General features: G+C 38.9%; 1 protein-coding gene across 3 annotated transcripts in view; it reads left to right on the top strand.

Annotated features, from left to right (window-relative positions):
- Positions 1-24,073, top strand: part of ASPG (asparaginase) — a 49,306-nt gene that overhangs the window by 7,906 nt on the left and 17,327 nt on the right. For all 3 annotated transcript variants that reach the window (XM_030031524.2, XM_030031509.2, XM_030031516.2), the window contains exons 3-10: positions 3,163-3,274; positions 6,082-6,207; positions 7,672-7,755; positions 8,832-8,958; positions 15,671-15,783; positions 17,267-17,452; positions 20,404-20,517; positions 23,565-23,684. In XM_030031524.2, the coding sequence (XP_029887384.1) occupies positions 3,163-3,274; positions 6,082-6,207; positions 7,672-7,755; positions 8,832-8,958; positions 15,671-15,783; positions 17,267-17,452; positions 20,404-20,517; positions 23,565-23,684 (982 nt within the window). The remainder of the gene's footprint in view (positions 1-3,162; positions 3,275-6,081; positions 6,208-7,671; positions 7,756-8,831; positions 8,959-15,670; positions 15,784-17,266; positions 17,453-20,403; positions 20,518-23,564; positions 23,685-24,073) is intronic.

The following is a 24,073-nucleotide window of genomic DNA, read 5'->3' as shown; positions in this document are numbered from 1 at the left end:
TCTGTGCATAGGCCTCATGCTTTAATTCTGCAGGCCTTCTGTTTTTACAAAAAAACTAAAAGCTGATTGTCTTTCCCAAATTTATGCAACATTATGATAATAAGCGATGGGCTTATAATTAATCTGCATTGCTTCTTAACTGTTGGGCAATAATTAATAAGCTTATAGGTTTTATTTAGAGGGCAGTATGCTAATTTGAGATATTCCCCAGCTGTGATGAATGACGGTACCCCTGTAAACATATTAACTTTGCACAAAGGATGATTTTACACAGTCATTCAAAAATAAATGGGACTATAGCTGTTTTGCCATAAGAGTAAAAATGGATATTCTTTAATCTTTAAGGAGAAAATCAGGACATACAAAGGAAATGTAAGGTTTATTAACTTCCTTCTATTTTGTATTGAGATCTCTGTGTAAAGCTTTTAAAAGGAACCCCTTAAAAGGCAGATGGCAGGCAAAGGGGTAAAGGGAAAAGAAATGAACTCCTGGTTGAGTAGTATTGATGTGAACATACAGTTTGTGTTAAACACGATGGTTATACTAAGAAAAATGGAGCTCTGTTACGATACTGTGCTTGTAACTGAATAACTTTTAAATACTTTAAGGGATTTGAAATATAACAAAACTACACTAATATACCCATTTAAGTTCTAAATATACTTCTCCTGGTACATTTTTTCCGTGAAGAACAAAAAAGCTTAAAATAATCATTTACATCAAAAGCTGAGGTTTAAAAAACAGTCTTGTCTTGTTTTTCTGGCACTGCTGAGTGCCGTTTCTGGAGGTTAGTCATGGCAATTTGCCATTTTCTCTTTTGTGCTAGCCGAGTGATATTTTAACTAGGCAGTTGAGAAACATTGTGAGTTTCTGAGGGGAGAAAATAGGAGTAATTTGTGAACTTTGTATATCTGTGTGATAACCTTGATGCAAGAGGAACGGTACAATCTCTTTTTAGCGAGAGGCATCAAAAGTTGTAGACTAGGCTGGTCTCTGGTGTCAGTATGTCATGTTTTATTTAAACAGCACATCCTCAGGGGAGCTTTCTTTTCACAGATTTTCAACTGACTTCCAAAGTTACTCTTAGCATGTGTAAGTGTGATACCCAACAAGGTAATTTTTCATATGAAGTCTAACTTCTTGGGTACAGTATGTCAGTTGGCTATGAATAAAAACTACACATTCTTTAAATGCGCTCTCTGCTGTACACAGCTGTCTTACAGGCCTCATAAGGAGAGTGGGTCTTCAGATTTTATTAGCTGATGAATTGATAATTGACTCTTGTTTTTGCATATTTTATATTGTTGAAAATATATACAAGAATTGCAAGTGGGAACAAAACACTATAGTGAATGCCGAGGGAAGTTAATCAACTTTTCTGTGCTCTAAGCACCTTCAGGAAGTTTTACGCAGCCATGCAGTATCCTGGTCTTTTCTATAGCCTATGACTGTCTTCCAGTGTAAATGTTGAAGTATCTGTCACAGTTACAACTGGCAGGGAACTTCCCATCGTCCTCAGGCAATGGAAAAGCATTGAGAATGCTCTGAAGATGATCCTGTTGAACATGTTCCAGGTGGCTCTGCCTGGAAGAGCGAATAGGAAGGGCAGAGCTGGCCTGCTAGCAGTTCTTTGTTAGCTGCTTGTTGGCCACTGCATTGCTAAATAGGAACATATTCCAACTAACGTAAGAATGGGTGAAAATGGTGGTTATTCTATCCTCTTCCAAGCTTCAGGAAGGTAGCAGAAAATATTAGGGTAGTAAGTAGGGTTCTATTTATTACCGCACATCTTAACTGCCAAGTTGAATTTATATAAGTAGTTGACTTTATTCTGAGAGGTTAGAAAGTTAATGTGGAGAAATAAGCATGCTTTGTGGGGTAAAACAGATGCTCTGTATGTAGTCCATTTGGCTGGCAAATCAAAGGTCTTTGAAGAGTCAGATTTCTTGAGATAGGCAGGTGGACATAGGGAGACCCATGGTCCTGGGAAGCAGGGAGAGCAGACAGCACGCTTAGAGCTAGGACAATCCCACTGTTATTCCATAGCCATCGTCGCCTTTAAGTCCCCTCCAAATTTGGGATTGTGTACCTTTTGTAAGGTGTTTGAATGTCTAGACACTTAATCTTTGGTCTCCATCTGCTGGACTACACACTGCATGATGATTGAAAGTGTTACATTCCTCAGCCCCACAGGTACTTCATCCTATTGATTGACTGTTCATTTTTGGTTTGGGTTGGGTTTTTTCCCTTGCATAGATGCTTTGTCTTGTTTTCCTTGTATTTAGAACAGTTTTTTTCCCAGCTGTCAAGGTTGCACTTGTTCAGTGGCCAACAATTGATTGCCAGTGAGTTGTTTATAGCCCTGAGGCCTCTGTTTTGAACCTATGCCAGTATTTTAAGATCTTTGCTATTATCACATGCTTAAACTCCACATCATAACCAAAGACAGCCGGTGCCATAGAGCAAACTTTCATAACAAGGTGACAACAGGCCTAATAGGCTGGGACTGGGGTTTTACAAAGTTAGCCTATTACTGGCAAAGGCAACAGTTTACTTAAAGATCTTAACTAACCAAGAGTTTTTTCTGAAATATGAGGTTAGAGAAACTGAGAAGAGTAGATCTTCTAAAGGCCGCAAAAATTAATCCCAGTCATAAGACTCTTAAGAGAAGAGACCCTTTGTGTCAGGAAAGAGTATCTATTTATAGGGTATCTGTATTTATCAAAGGATCAAAAAGTTGTTGCAACTCTTCTGTTGACCTCCTGTAAACCTTGGGAGTTTTAGAGAGTCCTCTCAATCACTTATGAAGCATTTTTAAACCTTAAGGCTTTGTATTGACTTTTGTTAGTACTCAGTTCCAAACTTACAGTATGTCTGGGTTCTTCTTTTCTGTCTTTAGTTTTATCAACCCCTCTCCCCCTCCCAAATTATATTTATTAAATTAAATTTAGGGATTTGTGCTTTAAACCACATCAAGCCATGAACTTCTAAACTTGGAACTTAATGTTCCAAATTTAAGACCATTTTTTTGCCATAGACTTGGGGGATAGGGAGGAAAAGGGTGAAAACTACTGATTCAGAGAAAAAATTAGAAGTGATGAGCTGATATTAGCTCTAAGTTGTTTGTTTGTTTGTTTGTTTTTCAATTCTCTTTCTTCCTAGTGTCTCTAAGCAAAACAAAAGAATTTTTTACACTATCCTGGAGCTCTCACCGCTGCTTGATTCTTCCAACATGACGCCAGAGGACTGGGCCAAAATTGCAAAGAAACTTGAGGTACTATGGTGTAGGATAAGAATTCATTTGTTGCTTAAACAAAACCAGCAGTATGTCTAGTATACTTAGCAAGATAAAACAGTTCAGTAGGGCTATATGTGTATATTTGTTTATTTAACATGTAAATGTTATGTACCTTACTTAGTTACTTGCAAAGTAATAAGTACTGTGCTTGCAAGGCTTGCCCATTTTTTTTATTTTTTTTTTGTTTTGAAAATGTTGCAAACTCATTAAAGTTACAAGTTCTTCCAATGATAAGCCATGTCATAATTCCGTGCAAGAAAGTGGGAAAATTGCAGCTATGATTAAATAGGGTGTGTAATATGTAGATTGATATATTCTAAAACCTTGACTTAAATTCACTGTCCAAAAACGTTGAATAAAATCCTCAGGTGTAGGTGACTTAACTGAAGGTTGCTTGGTTACACATAATTTGAATGTTCAAATAGCTTAATACTTGGCTATTGACATAGAAAATAATTTCATGTCTTTATGCCTTGCTTACTGTGGACACAGATGGACTTGACTAGCTTTGGCTTTGCAGCCAGTAGGAAAAATGCAATCATGGTTAGGTTTCCCACACTAGAAAATGTTTAAAGCCCTAGATATTTCTGCATATATAGATAAATTCATTACATCCTTCTCTAGATTAAAAAAATCAGCATTTCTCTGCTCCTGTCCCGGTGTCTGAACTTAGCTGTGTGCTTTTAAGAAAGTAGAAATGCAAAACACTTCAAATACTTCACACCAGGAATTCATACATAGCTGTTAGAAATAAATAACCCCGTGGGCCTAGTAAGATGTTGCTCTTCCACTCCTGCTCGCTCTGCGATAGTGGTCTTTATAGTGTAAATTTCCTTCTTTGACTAAGCTGTACCAATGCATGAAAATGGTATAATAATGCAGGTATTGATGCTGAAGGTTCAGGTAACAGTCTTTCACCTTTAGGTCCTCTAATCCCGAAACCACCAAACTAGGGGTGATGCTCCTCCTATCAAATGCATCTTGGCAGGGTGCAGAAGAGATGGAGCTGGTTTATAAGTGGAGAGCCTCTAGGATAGAGCAGGGGTGCAGCTGGGAAAAGCCCAGGGCCAAGAGTAGAAAGCAGCAATCCCATGCCAAACAGGAGAGAATTTACCTTTCTTCCTTAATGACATATTAGTTTTATTATCAAAAAAAGTGTTTCTTTCCTGTACACTGAATGCAGCTTCTCTGTATGTTTAAATATCCAGTTCATGTGATCCAAGTGAAAAGTGCTGAGAAGGGGAGGAAAAAAAAAAACTTCACCTGTCTGGCTTATGCATAGACACTGCCACTTTGTGTTCTTCTTGGACACACACTTGGCACAGCTGTAACGTGCTGATGACTTTCCAGACTGAAACATTCTAAGATGTTTCTGTGGCGTATCTCCTTTATTGCCAGCCTGATCTTTTACATTACGAAGCTTAAACCAAGCTATGTTCTTTCGCATCTAATAAGGTTTATAAGGCTGAAAATACTCATGAGCATACTGATTGAGAGGACAAGTGGCTATTTCTGTGATGTTTAGCCCTTCTTGAAGCTTACTTATTATTGCATTGGTGAATAACTACAGCATTCTTTTTGCATCAAAAGCTTTTTGCTTTTGGCCTACAGAAAGATCTTGCAACACTGGCTGTTGTTCTGCTGGCTAACTTGTTAGAGATAAGCAGAAATCCCCCGAAACTTCTAGTAGGTAGCAACATGTAGACACAAGTATCAGTGAAGAAATAGCAAAAGGACAAGTAGAAATCTGCAGGTGAGTTTGGAGGTGACCTTATTATCAGGAGATGCCAAGCGTGTGTGCCTACTGTAGCATAAGAAGTGTAATTAAATTTAATTTTAATTAAATTTAATTAAATCGTTTAATTCTATGGCAAACCCCCCCTTTTTCCCCACACTGGCACTTCATGTATCTGCGTAGACTTCTATGTAATCCTTTCCATGTTACCAAATTACATCAGAGACATCAGTATCTCTCACTACAGTGTTTACTATGTGTCTCACTCTTAAAACAGAAGAACCAATTCCTTTTTCCTCCAAAAGCCAGCGAATGACTTTATTTGAACAAGATGAACTGTGCAATTCATGGCTTTGCATTAAAAAAAACCCTCCTGTGTGGCATTGTATGTAGATTAAAGTTGTTATAAAATTCCTTTTTGCATCTGTATGTGCCTGATAGTCTAAGGGACTTCTCAAAAACCTTCAAGTGTATGTACATTAACGAGTAAGAAGCCTCTTCACCTCTTTCTGCTGCAGAAGTCACATACTGCTGCAGAAAGGATGACTTTTCAACAGAAGAGGGCACTCTTACACTGGCAGTTTGCCTGTCTGCCACCCGGGTTAAATGGACTGTTTTTTCTATATGTTATGATAGCCTTGGTTTGCCTAATCTGTTCCTGTAAATGGTGTAATCCCTAAAGTAAAAGCAGCAACAAGAAATCAGACTATACGACTAATTTGCATATGTTAACATTCCTGTTTAAAGCCATTGCTAAGCTTTTCTTAATTAGCAGTCATCTGGTTTAAAAATGCTGCATTAATATGTATACATAGAAGAATCTCTTTGACTGTTCCATAATTAGAATTATTGGCTCTAGTGCTTAGTGTCCTATTAAACCTTAATTGTGTTTAAACTGAACACAGGATAACTTTAGGAGGAATTATGCATGTAGTATCCTTTAAAGTATTATGTTGTTGCTTGCATCAGTGAAAGTAATGCAATATGTATCTCACTTGCTGATGCCAGTGCATTGCTCTAAATGCGAAAACCATCTCTCCATCTCCAGGAGCACTACGAAAAGTATGATGGTTTTGTGATCCTTCACGGCACTGATACCATGGCCTATACAGCTTCAGCCTTATCTTTCATGTGTGAGAATCTGGGTAAAACTGTTGTTCTGACAGGATCTCAGGTAATGGACTTAATTAGAAGTTGGAAGCCTCATTTTTTGTTTTTATATGCAAAACTAGGTAGTATCCTGATTATTACTGTATAGTTTAGTAGTGCAGGGCAGGCCTCTGGCCAGGGTAAATGATCACAGTGCTGATAGAAATTAGTGAGAATTGGCAAGCTCACCAGCTGAGGATCTGCCCCATAATTTTATCATTAATGACTTTACAACTCTGTACCAAATCAGACCAGTAGTTCATTATGGCTGGAGCCAGATGCTTCAGAGAAAGATACAAGAGCCTGTCATTGGCCATTGTGTATTAATCGGTTTATATGAGAAGCATCTTTCCAGCCTCAGGTGGCTGCTGGTTTAGCTGTCTTTTTTTTTTTTTTCTTTTAAAGCCCTGAAGCTTATTACTTTTTACTTCATCAGTTGTTATCCTGTCTGATGTTAATTGTTGCATTCTTTATAATTTTTTAAATGATCTCTAAGCATTAGATGCATTTTTGATCATTTCGGTTCCACAAAGCATCTAACATAGTCTGTTTCCTTTCCTCTGAAGACTACATTTATTAATTTTCAGTCTCTTAGCTGGAGATCAGCCCTTTGCATGTTGTCTGAGGGGGAGGGGTTGTCTTACTAGAATAGTTTGCTTGAGTGTAAAATACAGCTCTAATCACAAAGGAGAGCTGAAACATTGCACCGTAAAATTCCCCTCCCCCATCTCATAACTTCCCTTTCACATGTGGTCTATTTGAAGTCAAAATACAAAAGTCTAGGAAGGAGTAGGCTCCCGCTTACTGTCTTGACATGGGGCAGTCTAGTTGTGATACATCACATTCTAGGTTTTACTTTCTTTTTGGCTTTATTGCTTGGAGATCTGCCTGACATATGATCTAGCAATGGAGCATGTGATTTTTTTTCATTGCTGAAAGGAGCTCTGCCTCTCTGTTAATAAAGAGGCAATTTGAAAAGGCATGGAAGTCATCGCTCAGCAGACCAAATTTCTGTTTTTAATCTTGTCCTTTTCTGTTGGTAATAACGTGCTGGCTCAGTTTTTCTATACTATGAGGAAAGATGGTGCAAGAGAGCTGTTGTGAAGCCCATAGTGGCAATTCTGTATAATGTGGGGCTGTTGCTTTTTCTCTGTACAATCACTTCTCCCATGCTCAGTCACTTTAACTATGCCTGCTTTCTATTTTTTATATTTTTCCTGAATCTGTCTTTCAATCTGCTTAATCACACTAGAATTATCTCTATATTAGCTTTTAAGCACTTAAATTATAGAAGTCTGTTAAGCACAGAGGGAAATCCTGCCACCTGCTGCAGTCTAAAATAGTTTGGATGAAGAAGGAAACTTTATTTGTCATAAATCATTGTTACATAAATTATTCATGTATTTGTATTGCATAAGTTGGACTCTTTTTTTCCGCTGTGTAGGCTTTACATAAAGGACAGGGTGTAATTTCATTCTCTGCTTTTCAGGTGCCCATATACGAGTTGCAGAATGATGGCCGAGCCAACCTTCTGGGGGCACTGCTCTTTGCTGGGCAGTTCGTGATTCCTGAGGTCTGTTTGCCTGTGAAGACTGTCTCAGAAGCTGCTTTTCTCCCTCTAGCCAGGACACATACTTACATACTCAAAATATCCGGTAGGCAGTAAGGAGTTGCACTTAAACAGAAAGATAAATGGATTCTGCTGAGGTAACAGGCACTTGCAAGGCAAAGCATGTGCCATTTTCTCAGGATTAGTGTCCCATTTTGCCTGTATACAATCTATAAAGACTATCAAGTCTGAAATGTAGCTTGCAGCAGACTTGAAATTGGAGGTTCCCTTGCGACTATGTGGGATCTGAAACACTTGTCAGTCAGTTTTTTAACTGAAAGTTACTCTGAAGTTCTAAAGTTGCTCTGGAACTGGTAGGAGTGTCTTCTAGCTCTAGTTCCTGAAGACTGAAGTGTCGAGGATGATATACCTAATGGACATGGAAGTACCTCCATGGTCTCAGCACCCTGCCTTTAAAGATGTTGGTGCTGTGCAGCCCAAAAATCAGGGAGAAAACTGGTCAAGTTACACCTCATTTCACTTCTGCCATGCTCCCAAAGCCAGTTCTTGTAAGACAACAACAATAGCTGACTGGCCAAGATCTTCATAACTGATAACAACTTTGAGGTATCTCTTTTTTCTTCAAATTCCAATTGACAAATTTTAAAGGACTTGAAGTAACCTAATTATTTATGTGTGGTAACTCTTTTGAAAGTTATCCTCATTTTCAGCAAGCCTTTTGTTAAGGTTTTGGACTCTGAATTTAGATAAAACTGATGAACTTATTAAAAAGTCCACACTGTTTCTTTCCTCTATCTCTGAAGTGGACTCAGGGAAATTTGCTGTCTCCTAGACTATGCCTCATGAGAGGATTACGAAACTAGTTAGCTCTTAACTTGTTTTGTTCTTAAATTCTTAAACCAATGTGTGACAGATGTGCCAACTCTTTTTGAAAGAGTAAGAGTTGTAAACATCTACTAGCCTCTGAGTTGCTTTAAAGATTTAGAAAACACTTTATAAAGGACGGACTACAGTATTTATCTACTGAATCTTTTAATTACTGGCTTATTCACAGACCTGTTTCTTTACTTGTCTTGCAGGTGTGCCTGTATTTTTATAATAAACTGTACAGGGGAAATAGGGTGACTAAGGTGGATGCTGGGAGTTTCAATGCCTTTTCCTCACCTAACCTGCCTCCACTTGCAAATGCTGAGGTTGATATTACAAGTAAGCAACATCATCTTTTAAGCCTTGTAATTTATGCCACATGCAATAGAACTCTAGCTGAAAAGAATCTGTGCCTATGTAGTTGAAATGCTGTTTTTAAACTCAAATATCTTTCAAAGCCCTGTAGCTTGATTCCACTTTATCTGCTCTGAAACTGTTTAAATATTAGTAAGACTGAGAATTTGTGACTCAACTGCATTTATCTATTGAACATAGATGTGAGCTAGACTGACTTTGACTAAAGATCCAGACTAACCAGAGGGAATGTTGCCCCTGTGTCATGAAAATGCTTGCTCTGAAGATAAAAATGAGGGACTGAGGACTGAAAGAACAAAGAGTTTAATCTCATTAATGACCATGCTGGGCTCCAAAATCAGGCAAAAGAGTCATGGCAGAGTACTTGCAGCTTCAATGGATTCTCTGATGCATGTCATTGTGTAAGATGTTTTACTGGATATTTAGGACCTGTCTAAACTGCAACCACACTGAAAACAGCAGACCTAGAGTATGTGCTGTGTGAAGTTTTTTTTCCCCCAAACTTACTCAGGCTCCCTATAATTTCTGTCTGTCTGTTTTTTAAGGAGGGGAAAAACTACATGAAGATTTCAGGACCCATTTGCAAAGTCATTAACACATTGATGTCTGTTCTTGGATAAATGGCAGCCTTTCTTTGGAGAGGGAGGAGAGAGACATGTTTGGAATCTAGCCAAATGAGGAGTTGCCAAAAAACATACTGAAGGACAGTTTTAAAAAATAAAGCATGTTATGTGAGCTGCTTTTGGATAGGCTAGGTATATTAAAAAGGAGTAGGACTTGGTGACAATCTCCATTATTACAAAAAACTAGGAATAGGAGGAGGTTCCTGAGTTCTTTTGCTAGGTGCTGTTAGTGGCAGTAGGAGATCTAGCCCTATGCCATGCAGCGTGCCATTCTGAATGGTTTCTACTGCTAGAGAGAGAGACGTTCTGCAATTTGGAAAAATAAACTTACCCCTTTCACCTAGTGAGTGGTAGTTAGTTAACAAAGTTTCAGAATCAAAGCACTGTTTGTAGCAGCCAGATACAAACTGAGGAAGCCTGTGAAATACTGTAGTGGTCCGTAAGACATCTCTCAGGTAGAGTCTGCCACTGTTGTATTACTGTGCTGTGTCAAATACAGTGTATCTGAAATCAACAGAAATGCTGTCGGTTGATTGTTGCAGTAAATTGGGGAGAATCTTCTTTCTTGGGTTTTTATGAACTGCATCAAATAGGGTATAAATAAATTCCATTTACTGAATGATCAATAATGAAATCAAGCTGCAAATTGCATGCTATTTCTCTCTCGGATTTGAATGAACTGTTTTGTGATTCCTTGTCTATAGTAGAAAAATGATAAAGTTATTAAGTACTTCCCTTGGCCCATATTGGGTCCCATTATCTTTTCAGTAGAATGCCCCATTGAGATCAGTGGGGATTTCTGATTTAAAAACCAATGGTGTGATAGGCTCTATTTTTATTTGTTTCAGTTGATTACCCAGTTAGGGTAGCATCATTTATCCAAAATGACGGTGTCAGTATTGAAGGATTGTTTCATTTTGAAAAAACATAGTTTATAGTATGGGCAATCTACTAGTGCTGCTTTATTTTGTCCAAAGTAATTGTTTGAAACATTGCTGTCTCCCTTGAGTTTGCTTGTACAATCCTCATATGAAGCTTTCATGGAGACAAGGAACCACTTGGGCTTTTAAAAACAAACCAAACAAATCTAGCATCTTTTAACTTTTTTTTTTCAAATTACTTTGTATAATATGTCTTAATCGTCCTGTAGACAGGGCTGACTGTAGACAGGGCTGACTCTTGCTGCTTCAGCGTTATGGAGAGCAGCCTGAGGATGCCAGGAGGAGTAGACCATGTGTAGAAACTCTTCCTTAGGCTTTCCTGTTCTAACAAAGCTGGGAATGAAAATTCCAGAGAAGCAGAGGGGGACACCTGACAGGATGGAGGGAGTGGGGAGTGTAATGGGATCATGGGTTGGTATGCAGGGATGAGGAGAGGACATGCTGTTTGAGGCTAGGCATACCATATAAAAGCAATGATCTACTTCAGAGCCAGAGAGGGAGAAGCTTAGTCCTCTTCCCTTCCCTAACCTAGCTGTAGCTCTCTTCTTTGTTTTTGATATCCATTTTTCACCCTGTTCCCTCTTAAGTTGAGGCTCCCAGTGGATTTCTGATCCCATCAACTGGCTGTGTTCTTGGCCACATCCTTAACTGTGTTAGCAACACCTAAGAGTCCCGTTATCCAGTTTTAGATGAGCAAGCGTGTCAGCTTCCTGAAGACTTTCAATTTAGTACAAGAAACACCTGTAAGAAGTGAAAAATTCTAGCCCACTCCAGAGATGTGTAAGAAACCCAATGCCGATGGGAAATACTTTTGCAGCAGAATCAGAAATCTCTGTATGAAATGGACAATATAGAAATAACCAAAAAAATTTCTAAAATCTTAAAGCTTATCAAATAAAAGACCTTGCCTTATTTCTCCCATATTTTGAAAACAGGAGAGACAAAGAGGACTACTTCACTTGAAATGTGTGAAGAGTCTCAGTATATTTCATAACTGATTACTCTCCTCTGCTCTTCATTGTCCTGAAGCAAATATGAAACTTGCTTTGTTACCACGGCTGGACTTTCTTCATCACACATGCATGTAACTTCTGGGAGTGGTGCACATGTACAGGACCGTATGATGAGAAACATAACTTGTGTAGGGGGATGAACAGAGCCTGTGTGACTGTGCATGCAGATGTGGTACAGCAGCACCAGAAGGTTAAAAGGCACTTTTGGGCTTGTCTCTCCACCGTCTCATTAGAGAGAAGCTATTCGTCACTGGCCAAGTCTGTGTCTTGGTTGGCAGTTCTGGTTATTTATAGTAAAAAGCCCAAGTCATTTATGTGTTAAGGCAAATGCCAGCTCTCTTCACTGAAGTGCTTTTGGTCCCCCCCCCCTTATAAGTAGGCATGTTGATTCTTGCAATGACACCATTCAATTTAAATATTCATTTCAAAAGGTGTGTGTCAATTGTTTTATAACAAACTGCCAAAAAAGGGGGTCTATGTTTGTTTGCCTTCTTCAGGAATTTACACCCATAGGTTGGCCTGTACTCCCCACCCCTTGGCTGCCGCCATGAATTGTAATGAATGCCGGGGCAGCTTATATAATGGTAGGGCTCGTCTGTAGCCCTGCAGAGAAGGATGAGAAGAAAGCATTGCTGTTTGTCTGGAGCTCTGCAATCACAAAAAGCTGTATTTCTTGTTTGATTTCATAACTCGGCATTCAGTCACCACTCCTAAGGGAGGTGTCGCTCTTAGTTGCTGTTCTCCCATTATAAGTTGAAACCTGCACTGTGGCATAGGCACTGCTTAACAACAGGGGGGTTTTGCTGCTTTCTAGACTGTGTAGAGCTGCTTCTCTTCTTTTTTTAAGTCAGGTTGATGTTTTTTCAGTTTTTTCTGTAATAACCCTATGACCATAGTTCTCTGTGTGTGTGTGAGCATAAATAAGATAAGGATGTATTTTTTGAGCTGTAATTTTAAAAGCTGTAGTGTTTGGTAGGGAGGGGGAGATTGGAAATAGAGTATTATTTATGTGATGGTTTTGTTTGGAAGAATAAACGAAAGGCTTTAATATCTTGAATGCAGTCTCCTTGAATAATGCAATCTTTTCTATCCCAAGCCATTTTGGATACAGTATATAAATAGCCATTACCTCTTTATTTTATGTACATTGCTTTAAAAACTTTCTTTCTGCTGTGCAACACCAGTAGCTAGCTCACATTTGTTCCTCAGCTTTGTATCCATATTTACATAATGCAGTACACTATATCACTATATCAGTTAAACTCTACAAGCACAGCCCATCCAAGTCAGAACAGGTTACTGTTTTCTGTGTTGTGCCAAAACTGAATATCCCTAATTAGTCGCTCTTATCCATAGGATAAAAAACTCCTATAAACACTGATATATACAGCTTTTTGTACTTCACCTGCTTGTATATGAGTTTCTTACTTAAGAACTGTTAGTGATTCCTAAGATATTTTTATTTTTTTAATTTTTTTTTTAATTTAACAAAAAGAAGATTGCTGTGTGGAATGACTACAGGCTGCAAGACAGCTGCTTTATTCAGTACAAGGAAGATGCTTGAACTTAGCTATGCGACATAAATATTCTTCCTTTTGGGGGAATGTAATCTTTGAGATGGAGGATGCAAAGGGTGTGTTCTAAACTTTTTTTTCCCCTGCATGGCACTCTGCCTCACTTAAAACAGTTCTGAATAAATCTGAGATGAAGTCAGGCTTTTATGTATATTTGTTTGGTTTTGGCTCTTGCATCACACTTGCCTTTTGTTCTGCCTTTTAGACTCATTTGTCTAATGGAAAACTAACATCTGTGGAGTCTGCAGTACCAAGCACGTTCTGTAGGCTGACGAGGTTCATGACCAAGAGAGTGTTAACTCGGGGACAATCTTTAGTTCTTTTTTTAATATAGTTTGGAATTACATCACTGTACCATGTCTGCATGCATTACATTTATCTTGACGATGATATGTTATTTGGTAGAGCGTACTCCAAGAGTACAGGTATAGACCTGGTATAGGTCTGACTTCTGAATCTATCCTCTGATCTCTCTCCTTGGTCTTCTACTTTTGGCAGTATCTTAGTGATCCATGCCAAGGCAGGTTTCCTCAGTTCATTCTTCCAAGTTCATTACAGGCATTAGGGATGCTAATAGTTGCCAAACTTAGTAGTATGCATTTGTGAAGTTTTGGCAGGGACTCCTAGCTTATGGACTATAAAGGAAAGAAAGCTCTGATACAGTTTTATTGCCATCCCTTCTTATAGAGAAGGCTGCTTTTAAAGAATTAATCTGTGTGTTAGACGGTTGAAAGGATTGTTTTTATTGCTAAACGCTGCTGCTTCTTAAAGCACAGTGCTCATGAGTGGATGTGGTTAGCCAGGCCTATGAACCTCAAGCAGAACAAATGCATGACTTTCTGCACTCACCCATGTACCTCCTGCAGGTCTCTAACTTGCTCTGGAAAGTTCATGGAGATCTTTGAGAGCTACTTGGCTAACTACTAAATCCAACCAGGTGGTTTCAGAACGATGCTGGTCAGCTTAGCACAAAGAAGGGAACTGTAGAAATGGTGTGTATTTTTATTCTCCCATTCCCAGGGCATTAGGAATCCACGTGCTGAAGTGTGGCTGGCTGGACAAACATCATGCCAAGCCAACTGCTTGTAACCTGTTTAAAAACATATGGTATGTTTTTAGAAAGAACATACAGAGGCTCTAGTTGCTGACAGGGCACCATGACAGAAAGGGAGAGTTCATAAAGTCTTATAGGTGACTGCTATTTTCTGTCCTGACTTAATGGATTGTTTAGTTTTTAGTATTTCTGGTAATGGGTCAATAGAGTAGGCTTCAATGCAGGCTTTCAAATGTACTCTGAATTTTTTTGCAAATGGCTGTCTGCTGATTGCAAGAGATTGCAACAGTAATTGGTGTGAGTAACCCTCCGCATGGCTGAGAGCAAGTCACTATTATGCACGCAGATCTTTTATCTGTCTTGCTGCCTGGGAGTTTCTGCAAAATTTAAAAAGCTTAAATCATGATGGGGAAACTGGTAGCTTTGCAGCACGGTCAACTTTCATTGAAGCATGATGCTCTGAGCTGTTGGCTGCTGTTTGGTAAACCTCTTCCACTGCCTTGTAGGAGTCGTCAGCGCTACCAACGCTGTGCTCCTACACCAAAGTAGTAAAATTTTGAAATCAATAATGCATGACTTGGCTTCTAATAATGCAACACAAACAAACTATTAGTTAAACAGCTGGCTTCTAGCTCTAAATGTATAATCAGAGTTAATTGAATCCTTGCTATTTTATTTAATCGTTAGTAACTACCTAATAAAGTCTGGAGATGATTAGCGGCAACACTAACTGCATTTGTCATCTCTTATGTCTGGGAAGATGAAGGTCTGTTTTCCAAACATGAATCCAGGCTGGTATCAGGCCAACTACATAACAATGAAGTTCAGGTCAGTGTGTGACAAGCAAATATCTCACCTATGCTGGACCTGCACGACGCTCTGTTTGTTGAGGCTTTCTGAGCACTCTGAACGGGCAGAGTTGGCACTAACAGGGCATGTTCAACATCATGAACCCATCAGATCTAGTACCCAGATGCTTTTCACAGCTATCAGACCTTTTTTGAAGAGGTTGTAGTAGAGGTATACAGCTTTGTGTCTGATAGATCGTCCTGTTTGCTAATGGTCATTGAACTAAAATATCAATTTTGGAAGTCTTTGCTATAAAATACTATTAAATTGAAGCAAACATATGTGTTAAATATCTCCTTGAAGGGCACTAACTTAGAAATATTGACAAGTAATACCGATATGTCTTGCAACCTAGACTATTTTGGAATTAAAGCTAAAATATAACACAGTTGAGCCTCACCTGGATGTGGCCTTGAAGACATATTTTGTGGCACCTAATAAATAAGGTGTGTTAGATCAGCTGCTATGGCTGCTGTCTTGAAAGAGCCTTCCTTTCCTCTTTTCAAAATGCATTGTCTTTCATGAATCCCCTACATAAGAAACAGATGATGTTCTAAGTATGAAGTGCTACAAGTGTACTTAATATAATGTCTTAAATTCAAAAGGCCTTTTCTCTTAACAGTAAACTGGGAAACAGTGTGGAGAGCCAATACCAAAAAGAAATTTCGAGTTCACACCAATATGAACAGGAATGTTGGACTTCTACGAATCTTCCCAGGAATCACTGCTGCTGCTGTAAGTGTCACCACTTCATTTTGGAAGTGGGTGAAGTGATGCTCATATACTTGATTAGTTAGCTGAAGTAGGGAAGCTGCATTCTTTGTAGCAGTAGTCGGGGTTTTGGAGGGAAAGGAAAGGATCTGTCATCTTCTGAAAAATGTTTTTTGGAATATCAGAGCATTCAAAGACTATTTTCATATGCCATAAACTATTGATAAAAGCTTTTCAAATAAATTTTGTCTGAACCGGCTGGGCTCTGAAACTTAAAATTAATTTATCAGGGCTCATAAATAGGTTAAGTGTGCTTTTCTAGAGAGGTGCAGGCTACAGTGACCATGGAAGTGCTCTCTTGCTGCATATTGAGGCATATTAATAGATGTCTTGTCAAAGAATACACAATATGGTGTGTGGAGGGGATTAACTATTTCTACAACTCATGCTTCTTTTTTAAGGTTCATTTTGTCTCACACTGATGGTTAACATGACCCTCAGCATTCATACAGAGCTGAAAATGAGAAGTGGGATTTTTTTTGCTTTTAGAAATTATTTTGCAGAACTGTGGTTTTAGGTAGATTTGTCTTTAAATTTTTGTCTAATACTACTTCCATTAAATTGACAAGTCTTTTGTGGCTGTTGCGATCTTAAATTGAATACAGTAGTTTAAGCAGCACTCCTCAATTGTCTTACCATTCTTTTTAGGTGAATATGAACAGATGGAAAGGCAGAGGGGTGGTATATTTGCAATAAAACTCCAACTGCATAGTTAGCCTCATGGGGGCTTACAGCGTATTGCATTTAGCATACGTGATCAGCAAGGAAACATCTAGGTTGTTTAAAATACATCTTTCTGAGAAGAGGACTTTGCTAGGCATTCTCTTACAATGAGGCACAATAGCTACCTCATTAACAACTGACCCAGAATGTATTAGTGCCCCTTTTTTTTTCTGCCTTGAGTTAAATCAATTGGGTTTTGAGTTAAAAAACTCTAGGCTTCATTAGAATGTTCTTTCCTGAAAGGTGAGACGCTCTCTTTCTTAGTTAGGCAGACATTTGTTAACAAAACTCTTTGCTAAAGTAACAAATCTGGGCAGGGGTGGGGGTTCTAGTCTCAATTAATAATTCTACATATATTTCATATGTGTAAATCTACCTTTTTGTTCCACCATGGTGCAACAGTATAGCCTGTTAATGGCACTTGAACAATAGCATCCTTTTTCACACTGAGGTCATGACTGTAGAAAATAGTTTATTTTAAAATCTATCCCTCTAGGAATTTTAAAGGAAGCTAGAGAGTGAAATTCTTGGGTTTTTAAAGCTTATTCTACAGTCCTAGTTACTGCAAATTGGGAGCACAGAAGGGCATGAGAAGACTGTAAGTTACGAGAGCCTCTAAGACTACAACAGGAATAGACCATTTTTAAAAAACTGTGCCATGCATGAAAATCTTAATGTGACTTAAACACACCTTTTGTCTCTTCCCTGTCTTATTTTCAAATAGGTAAAAGCGTTTCTTCAGCCTCCAATTGAGGGCATCGTTCTTGAAACTTATGGAAGTGGCAATGCCCCAAACAACAGAGAAGACTTGCTGGAAGAACTGAAGAAAGCAGCCAAACGAAAAGTAGTCATTCTAAACTGTACCCAGTGCTTACGAGGGTCTGTTAAAACAGTCTATGCAACAGGGCAGGTAAGCATTGTGCAATGATTTCAGACTCTACTGCTGTCTAAAAGAAACATCCCACTGATACAACTTGATTGTATGCTGCTAGTAGTCCCAGTGTATAAAACCAGATATTGCTCATAAAATAACTATATCTGAAAAATCTTAAGCTGGAAGCATTTAAATATGTACCTGCGAACAAGACCCTGTTACTCCTAGTCTGAATGGTTGAAAAAGTCAGCTCAAATCCCAAATTAATGATTGCTTGCTCCTGTCATGTGCAGCACTCCAGGATACCTCGCATTAGATTGGTAGTATCTCTCCAAAGGGATTCCACTGAGCTAGAAGCTAGCTTAGGGGTCAGATGATCAAATAAAGTAGTATATGATAGGCTAGCAATTACTTAGCTACAACATAAGAACATCAAGAAAGCCTGCAAATCCAAGCAATATTCCAGATCACAGGTTTTTATTTGATTGGAGATTGGAGAACAGTATGTAAGGAAGTGTCTGTCTTGCAGAATGGAAATCAGTTGTGTTTAAACTATGAAGGCTAGCTTAAAGCAGGCTTTGTGTAGAGACTGTTAATATTCAGAGCATTTTATAGTGAGTTTCTTAATTGTGTATTAAGACGTGACATCACTGGGACTAATAAGAGCTCAAAGCCATATAAGAGTTTGTGTTGCATGTGGTAGTGTGAAGGAAGCTGGTTTAACTGGCCTTTATAAAAAGGCTAGCCATTAAATAGCCAAGAAGCACTGCCAGAGGGTGACTCATCCCTGTTTTAGACACCTGGTTTTGTTGGGAGCAACCACCTGTCTGGCAGAGCCAGCCTCTTCAGTAACTGTAAGACAAACCTAGATACTCCTAGTCTGGTACTGAAACCTGCCTCTTTTAACATTGGTTTTGACACAGCTTTAGATTATATTTGCTTCAAGAACACATAGTCTGTTTTGAGGAGAAAGGAAAGGAGATTGTAAGAGTTTCTCTCCACCTCTTCAGTATCCAAACTCAGTATTTTCTGATATGGGCAGTCGTTTGGGTGTTGGTAAAACTTTTGCATAACTTAATGGAGATGTTTTGAGAAGTATTAACTTCTGCAAAGATCCCGTGCTCTGTAGCAAATACAATAGGAATATATGAATTGTACAGAACAGTTCACATGGAAGGTAGAAAGCAGTTAAGTCAATAAAAGACACCAAACTTATATTTGAAAAACAACATGAAAATGAAGCCTAGCTTTTATTTGGTGTTCTGCTTGAAATGAATGGCTAAAATGTATGGAGGGAAGAAAAAAACCTTTCCTATGCTCTGGTTAAAAGATCAGTAGGCACCTCTAAAATGGCTTTTTGCACTCTGATCCAGACTGTTGATATGCTGAATTGAAAGATTCTGCTCAGGTCTTACTGAACCATGGAAGGCTGTGTGGAAACATGTTCACTTCTGGCTTCCACTGTTTATATAGAGCATGTATTATATTGCTTCAGCATCTATTGATGGAGGTTGTCCTGTTTTCTTGGCATCTTTTGAGGAGAATACTGACAGAGCCAAGTCCTACAAAATTACTTCATCCTTGTTCTTTCATTGCCTTCTCCTTTTCATAAGGAACTGCTCAATGGAGGAAGTATCATAGGTGAATGCTGCAAAGTTGCTGCAATGTTAACTTTACTTTGATTTTTCTTTAAATAAAACCTTTCACAAGTCTTTGAATATGGCTAGGCCATTTTTCACTCATTCAAGCTAGCCAGGTGGGTCAGCTGAGTCCCTGGTTTCCCTTGAAGTGTTTGTTTTAATTAACTGAATATCTGGCCTCTGATCCATCTACACAGCAGAAACTTATAATTGAGGGGACTTTAGGTATAAGAAGGAAGCTGGGAAATCCCTTCCTCCTCCCCTTTCTCAAGCCCACTAAAAAAGCCATAACTCTTCTTTGGCTAGCTCCGCAGTACAGAAAGTATTTCTCACCTTCTCTGTATATGTTTTCCCATGGGACTTTTAAAAATGTTAGTCTGGGTCTCTCGGAGGTGGTTAATGAGCTGATTAAGGCTCTGTATCTTGCTAAAAATATTAGTTAAGCCACAACAAGTTTCAAATCTGAAGTTTATACACTAGGTTTTTAAAACTAAAATGCAGTGTAAAGAACTGCTGCAAGATGCTTAACTGTGAGGCATCACATTATGGCAAAGATGATGATCTGTGGTTTAGAGAAGCCCAAGTGTTTGCCCAGGTACAATTTAGTGACAAGCGATCTGAAATCTCCTTTGTCTTTGCAGTCTTGGTCACTGTACGCTTACAGGGCTTGCTGACCACAGCAAAGATCTTTCTGCTCTTTGCTTTGGTTCAGATAGTTTATTTTTTTAACTACTAGAAAGATAAGTTAAAAAGGTCATCTTTTTCAGTTGTTCTTGGCAAAACTGTGTAAATTACATATTTTAGTTGTACGTTCTAAATCATAAACTGCTAGCGCAGCCTGAAAGGATCTGAAAACACTCCTGCTGTGAGCAGCACACTGTAGTGCTGGAATTCATCCAAAGCAGTGCCCCATAAAAGAATGGTAAATATGTCTGTGTGAGAACAGCCTACTTGGCAATGTTCAAAATGCCACTGGGTTAAAACAGAGTAACTGCAGCTTTTCAATAAAGGGAATCTGACAACTCTGCAGATAGCTGATACAGACCTGTAACCTTTCCCTTTTAGCATAGTAAGTGACCGTGGCAAGCGTTTGGTTGAATTCTTCAATGTTATTGCATGAAAAGGAATTTAAAGTAAAAGTTGTCTTTATTCAGCTGGCTCTAGTATTTGATTGGTATTTGATAACTAAAATTACAAAAATTACAGTGGCAGTAGGAGGAGCAAGGGAGTGGAGGCACAGCTGCATACTGTATTCTGTGTAGCTACTCATCATTCATGTACATCTTCTGTACACACAGGTATTTCTGAATGCTATGCTAATTGGAGTCATTATTCCTTTTTATTCAGACTCTCGCTGATGTTGGAGTAATTCCTGGAGGTGATATGACACCAGAGGCAGCCCTAACTAAACTGTCATACACACTCAGCAAGAGTAAGCTTAGCTGGGAGGAGAAGAGGCAGGTAAATATTTCAGTGTGACCTTGAAAGGCTTTAACTTTCTCATCGACTGTGCTAACTTCTGCTTAGCTGAATGCCTTGAGCTTCTCTCTTGCATTTAAAAGCAATTGGTTCCAAAGCCATAATGTGAACATCATGTGGGTTTTTTTTTTCCTTAAGGAAAATACTGTTAGGCAACTGGGTGTATGTAGATTGGGAGAGAAAAGAATTCTCTGCATAAGTCAGGTGAAGACCACAACCGAGTGATAAAAATGCCATCTTTAAACAGTAGTAGTCTACCTTGGACATTTCTGTACTAAAAACCCATATGTGGAAATTCTTATGGGAGACAGAATCCCAACCCTACTGAAGTCAGCAAAGATCTTGTCATTGATCTTAGTGTGGAAAAGATTTCATCCAAGACTCATTCACACAAAGCTAATTCTGAAAATAAATATTGCCTACAGCCTCTTCCTTTACAGCATTACTCATGACAGTGTTAGATTTTGTTTCTCTAAGTGGAAGTACACTTTATAAATGCATAAAAAATAGAGGATTATTCCAAGAACCAATTGTAACTGATTTTAAAATCATAACCCCTTTAACAATGTTCTTACTCTTCATTGGTGTTTAACCAAGGCTTTTTTCCTCAAGTTGTATAGTTACATATCATGTTTCTTTTATACAAGGAACGTACAGCTCTGAATTAGATAGGGGAGCAGCAGTCTGCAGGAATGCATGTGTTTCTATGCTTGTATGCCATGAAATCATAATCCTGACACTTTGGGAGATGACATCATGATGAGTCATTTTCTAGACTTAAGCACTGCATGCACATGTGTATCTTATGATGGTGTTTTGTTTTTATTAAAACTGAAACAAATTTGATCACTATTTCATGCTCAATATCTTCCAACCAGTAGCAGCTGTTGAGACAAACATATTTGGGTACCTTTGATCAGAAGTGGGGTAGCTGGAAGTACCACTTACTGTGCTTAGAAACAGTTTCAGGCTCTGAGCTTTTGGCTGTTTGCTAAAGCAAGCCCTGGCTCTGAAAAATGAGAGGAGGAGGAGCTATGTGTTTCTTCAGTGAGGATGGCAGGAACATACTCTGTGCAAGAACATGCTTGACAGGCGACATAACACTGTGTGAAGAGTAGTGGTATTGCATGTGTTTGTGTATATACACTTTAGAAACCCAGGCTCTTCACTGATGCCTCTTTGGTACACTCACTGGCCCTGGAACATATATATACTAGACTGGTTTTGGTTTTTTTTAACGCAGACTTTCATCTTCTTGCACAGAGGATTATTTGACCTGGAACAGGAGAAACTTTCCTAGCTGGCTTCCTGCCTAGGTGTGTGAGTTAAAACTTAATTTCAGATCCAGTTTGCTGAGGTGAGATAGCTGACTTACTCAGGTGAGGACTTGGTGATAGGACGTTTTAGGTACCACTGACACAAGGTACTCCTGCATCCTCATGTGCTGCCCTTTGGAACGTGCTACACAGTTTGTGTGGTGGTGCTGGGACCTCCTTTATCTGGTGTGAAAAACAAAATAACTTTTGCAATTTCTTTGAGTTAAGCAGGATCGGTTTCCTCATTTGACTCATTGTACAGACCCACAAACAATTGTGTTGGCACAACTAAGGGAGCAGCATGCTGCATTGCCTGGGCAGGAATGAGTGGTAGAGACCAGGAGAAGAAGAAAGCCTGGAAATATGTTGTCTGTGGCAATATCTTCAGCTAAACATATCACCAAACAATAGTCTCCCAAGAGACGGAAGCTCTCCTGAAGCTGGCGTGGTTATTTTAGGATTCTCTTTCAACACAAAGCAGCAAGGAATGTGCCCCCAGACACATGCAAATGGCTGCAGAGCTGGTAGGACTGAGTAAGGCACATAGGGCTTTGCACTGGGTGCATTTAGCACAGGTGCCAATTGCTAAGGTTACCTGTGCAAAGCAATGATCTCAACCTGTCAAACTCTAAAAGTGCGCCAAAGCAGTTGGTATCCTCTGAGTTGCATGCATATGGGACTCTTCCAGCAGACGGCTGCAGTGTTGTCAGCGCTTGGAGTTTTTTTTTTTTTTAATAAAGGGCATGCCTAGACATAAGTAAACCTGGGGCATTCCTCCTTCCAACATCACATCTGTTTCTTGCAAACTTTCACAGTCCTGCTTTTTAAAATTCTAATTGAAATAACTACGTGCTTTATAGCTGCATCAGCAACATTTTGTGAAAGAGTGCCAGTATGTAAAATTGTCAGAATTGAGGAAACCAGTTGCTTTTTCTTAATGACTGGCTTCTCTCTCTGTTCTCGAGGTTTCCCAGAACCTGTCTTTTGGAGTATTTTCATTTCTTTATTGCCATATTCAAGCACTTTCTACACGCAAATTGGCTGACCTTTTTTTGGTTTGTTTTGGTTTTTTTTTTTTCCTGGTGATATCGGATGCACCCATCCTGCAAACTGTTACGCACCTGCTTTAATATTGAATGACTAGTACTACTGTAGACCCTCTGCATTCAAAGCTGGCTTTATGGCCAAATTTTAAGAAAATCAGGGCTAATGGAGCTGTTTGAAAATCCATTGAAATACATGACCGTCCACAGGCAGCACTGGGCTTTGTTTTGAGGCCTACGTATACAGTCTGTGTAGGAGTACTGAGGTTTGGGAATGCTGGCAAAAGGCAGCATTTCAGAATATTCTGGTCTTCAGCCTCACTCTGCTAATTACTCACTATCTTTGTGTTTTTAAGTAGGCTGCAGCTTATCCCACTAGGGAACTTTTGTCTGCATGCTCTAAAAATTGGGGTGTTTTGTTATGTGCTTATTTTGGTTTCTTTGCTTTGGAAGAAAGTTTTATTTGCCCGTCCCTTCCCCCCCCCTGCTTTGTCTTTTTAAACTTGCAATCTTCATGAGACAGTAACTATTTCTTTAATCTTTTGTCTGCATTCAATTAGTTTCCATAATTCCTCCAAACAATTTTCTAACTTGATCCTAAGGTTTTTTTTATTAGACTACTACCATATTTTTCCTCTGCTAACAAAGGATTTGATTGCTTGCTTTTCAGATGCTGAGTGAAAATCTAAGAGGAGAAATGACTGTTGTACCCACAGGAGCCAAGATCTCTCTGAGAGATAGCAAGTTTATTCAAGTGATTGCCAAATCTCTAAGTATCAGCAGCAAGGAGGTATACACTTAAATATTTACAATTGACCTCATGTAAAGCTGTAAACTCAGTTAAATGAACCTAGCTTAAAGATGAACAGCAAAGCTGAAAGAAAAATGGAACATTGGAGCTTTTATATTATATTTTTTTTTTTAGTACTGAGTGTCCCAGCTAACCAGTTGGGTTAGGGAGAAAGGACACAATGACAAGCATAACATTAAAATGTTTTTAATTAAAAACATATTAACCCCCCCCCCCCCCCTTTTGTAGCCCCATATTGAGTTTATTTTCTTGGCTGGCTGGTTGCAATAACAAGCCTCAGACGGTTGCTCTAATTCAGGGTATCAATGATATGAAAAAGTGCTTTGTATTTTTGTGGTCAAATGGATTGACAGTTTCGAGCAATCTAA

This window comes from Aquila chrysaetos, chromosome 2 (genome assembly GCF_900496995.4).
Source record: "Aquila chrysaetos chrysaetos chromosome 2, bAquChr1.4, whole genome shotgun sequence".
Taxonomy (NCBI): domain Eukaryota; kingdom Metazoa; phylum Chordata; class Aves; order Accipitriformes; family Accipitridae; genus Aquila; species Aquila chrysaetos.
This window is presented reverse-complemented; position numbering and strand designations above follow the sequence as displayed.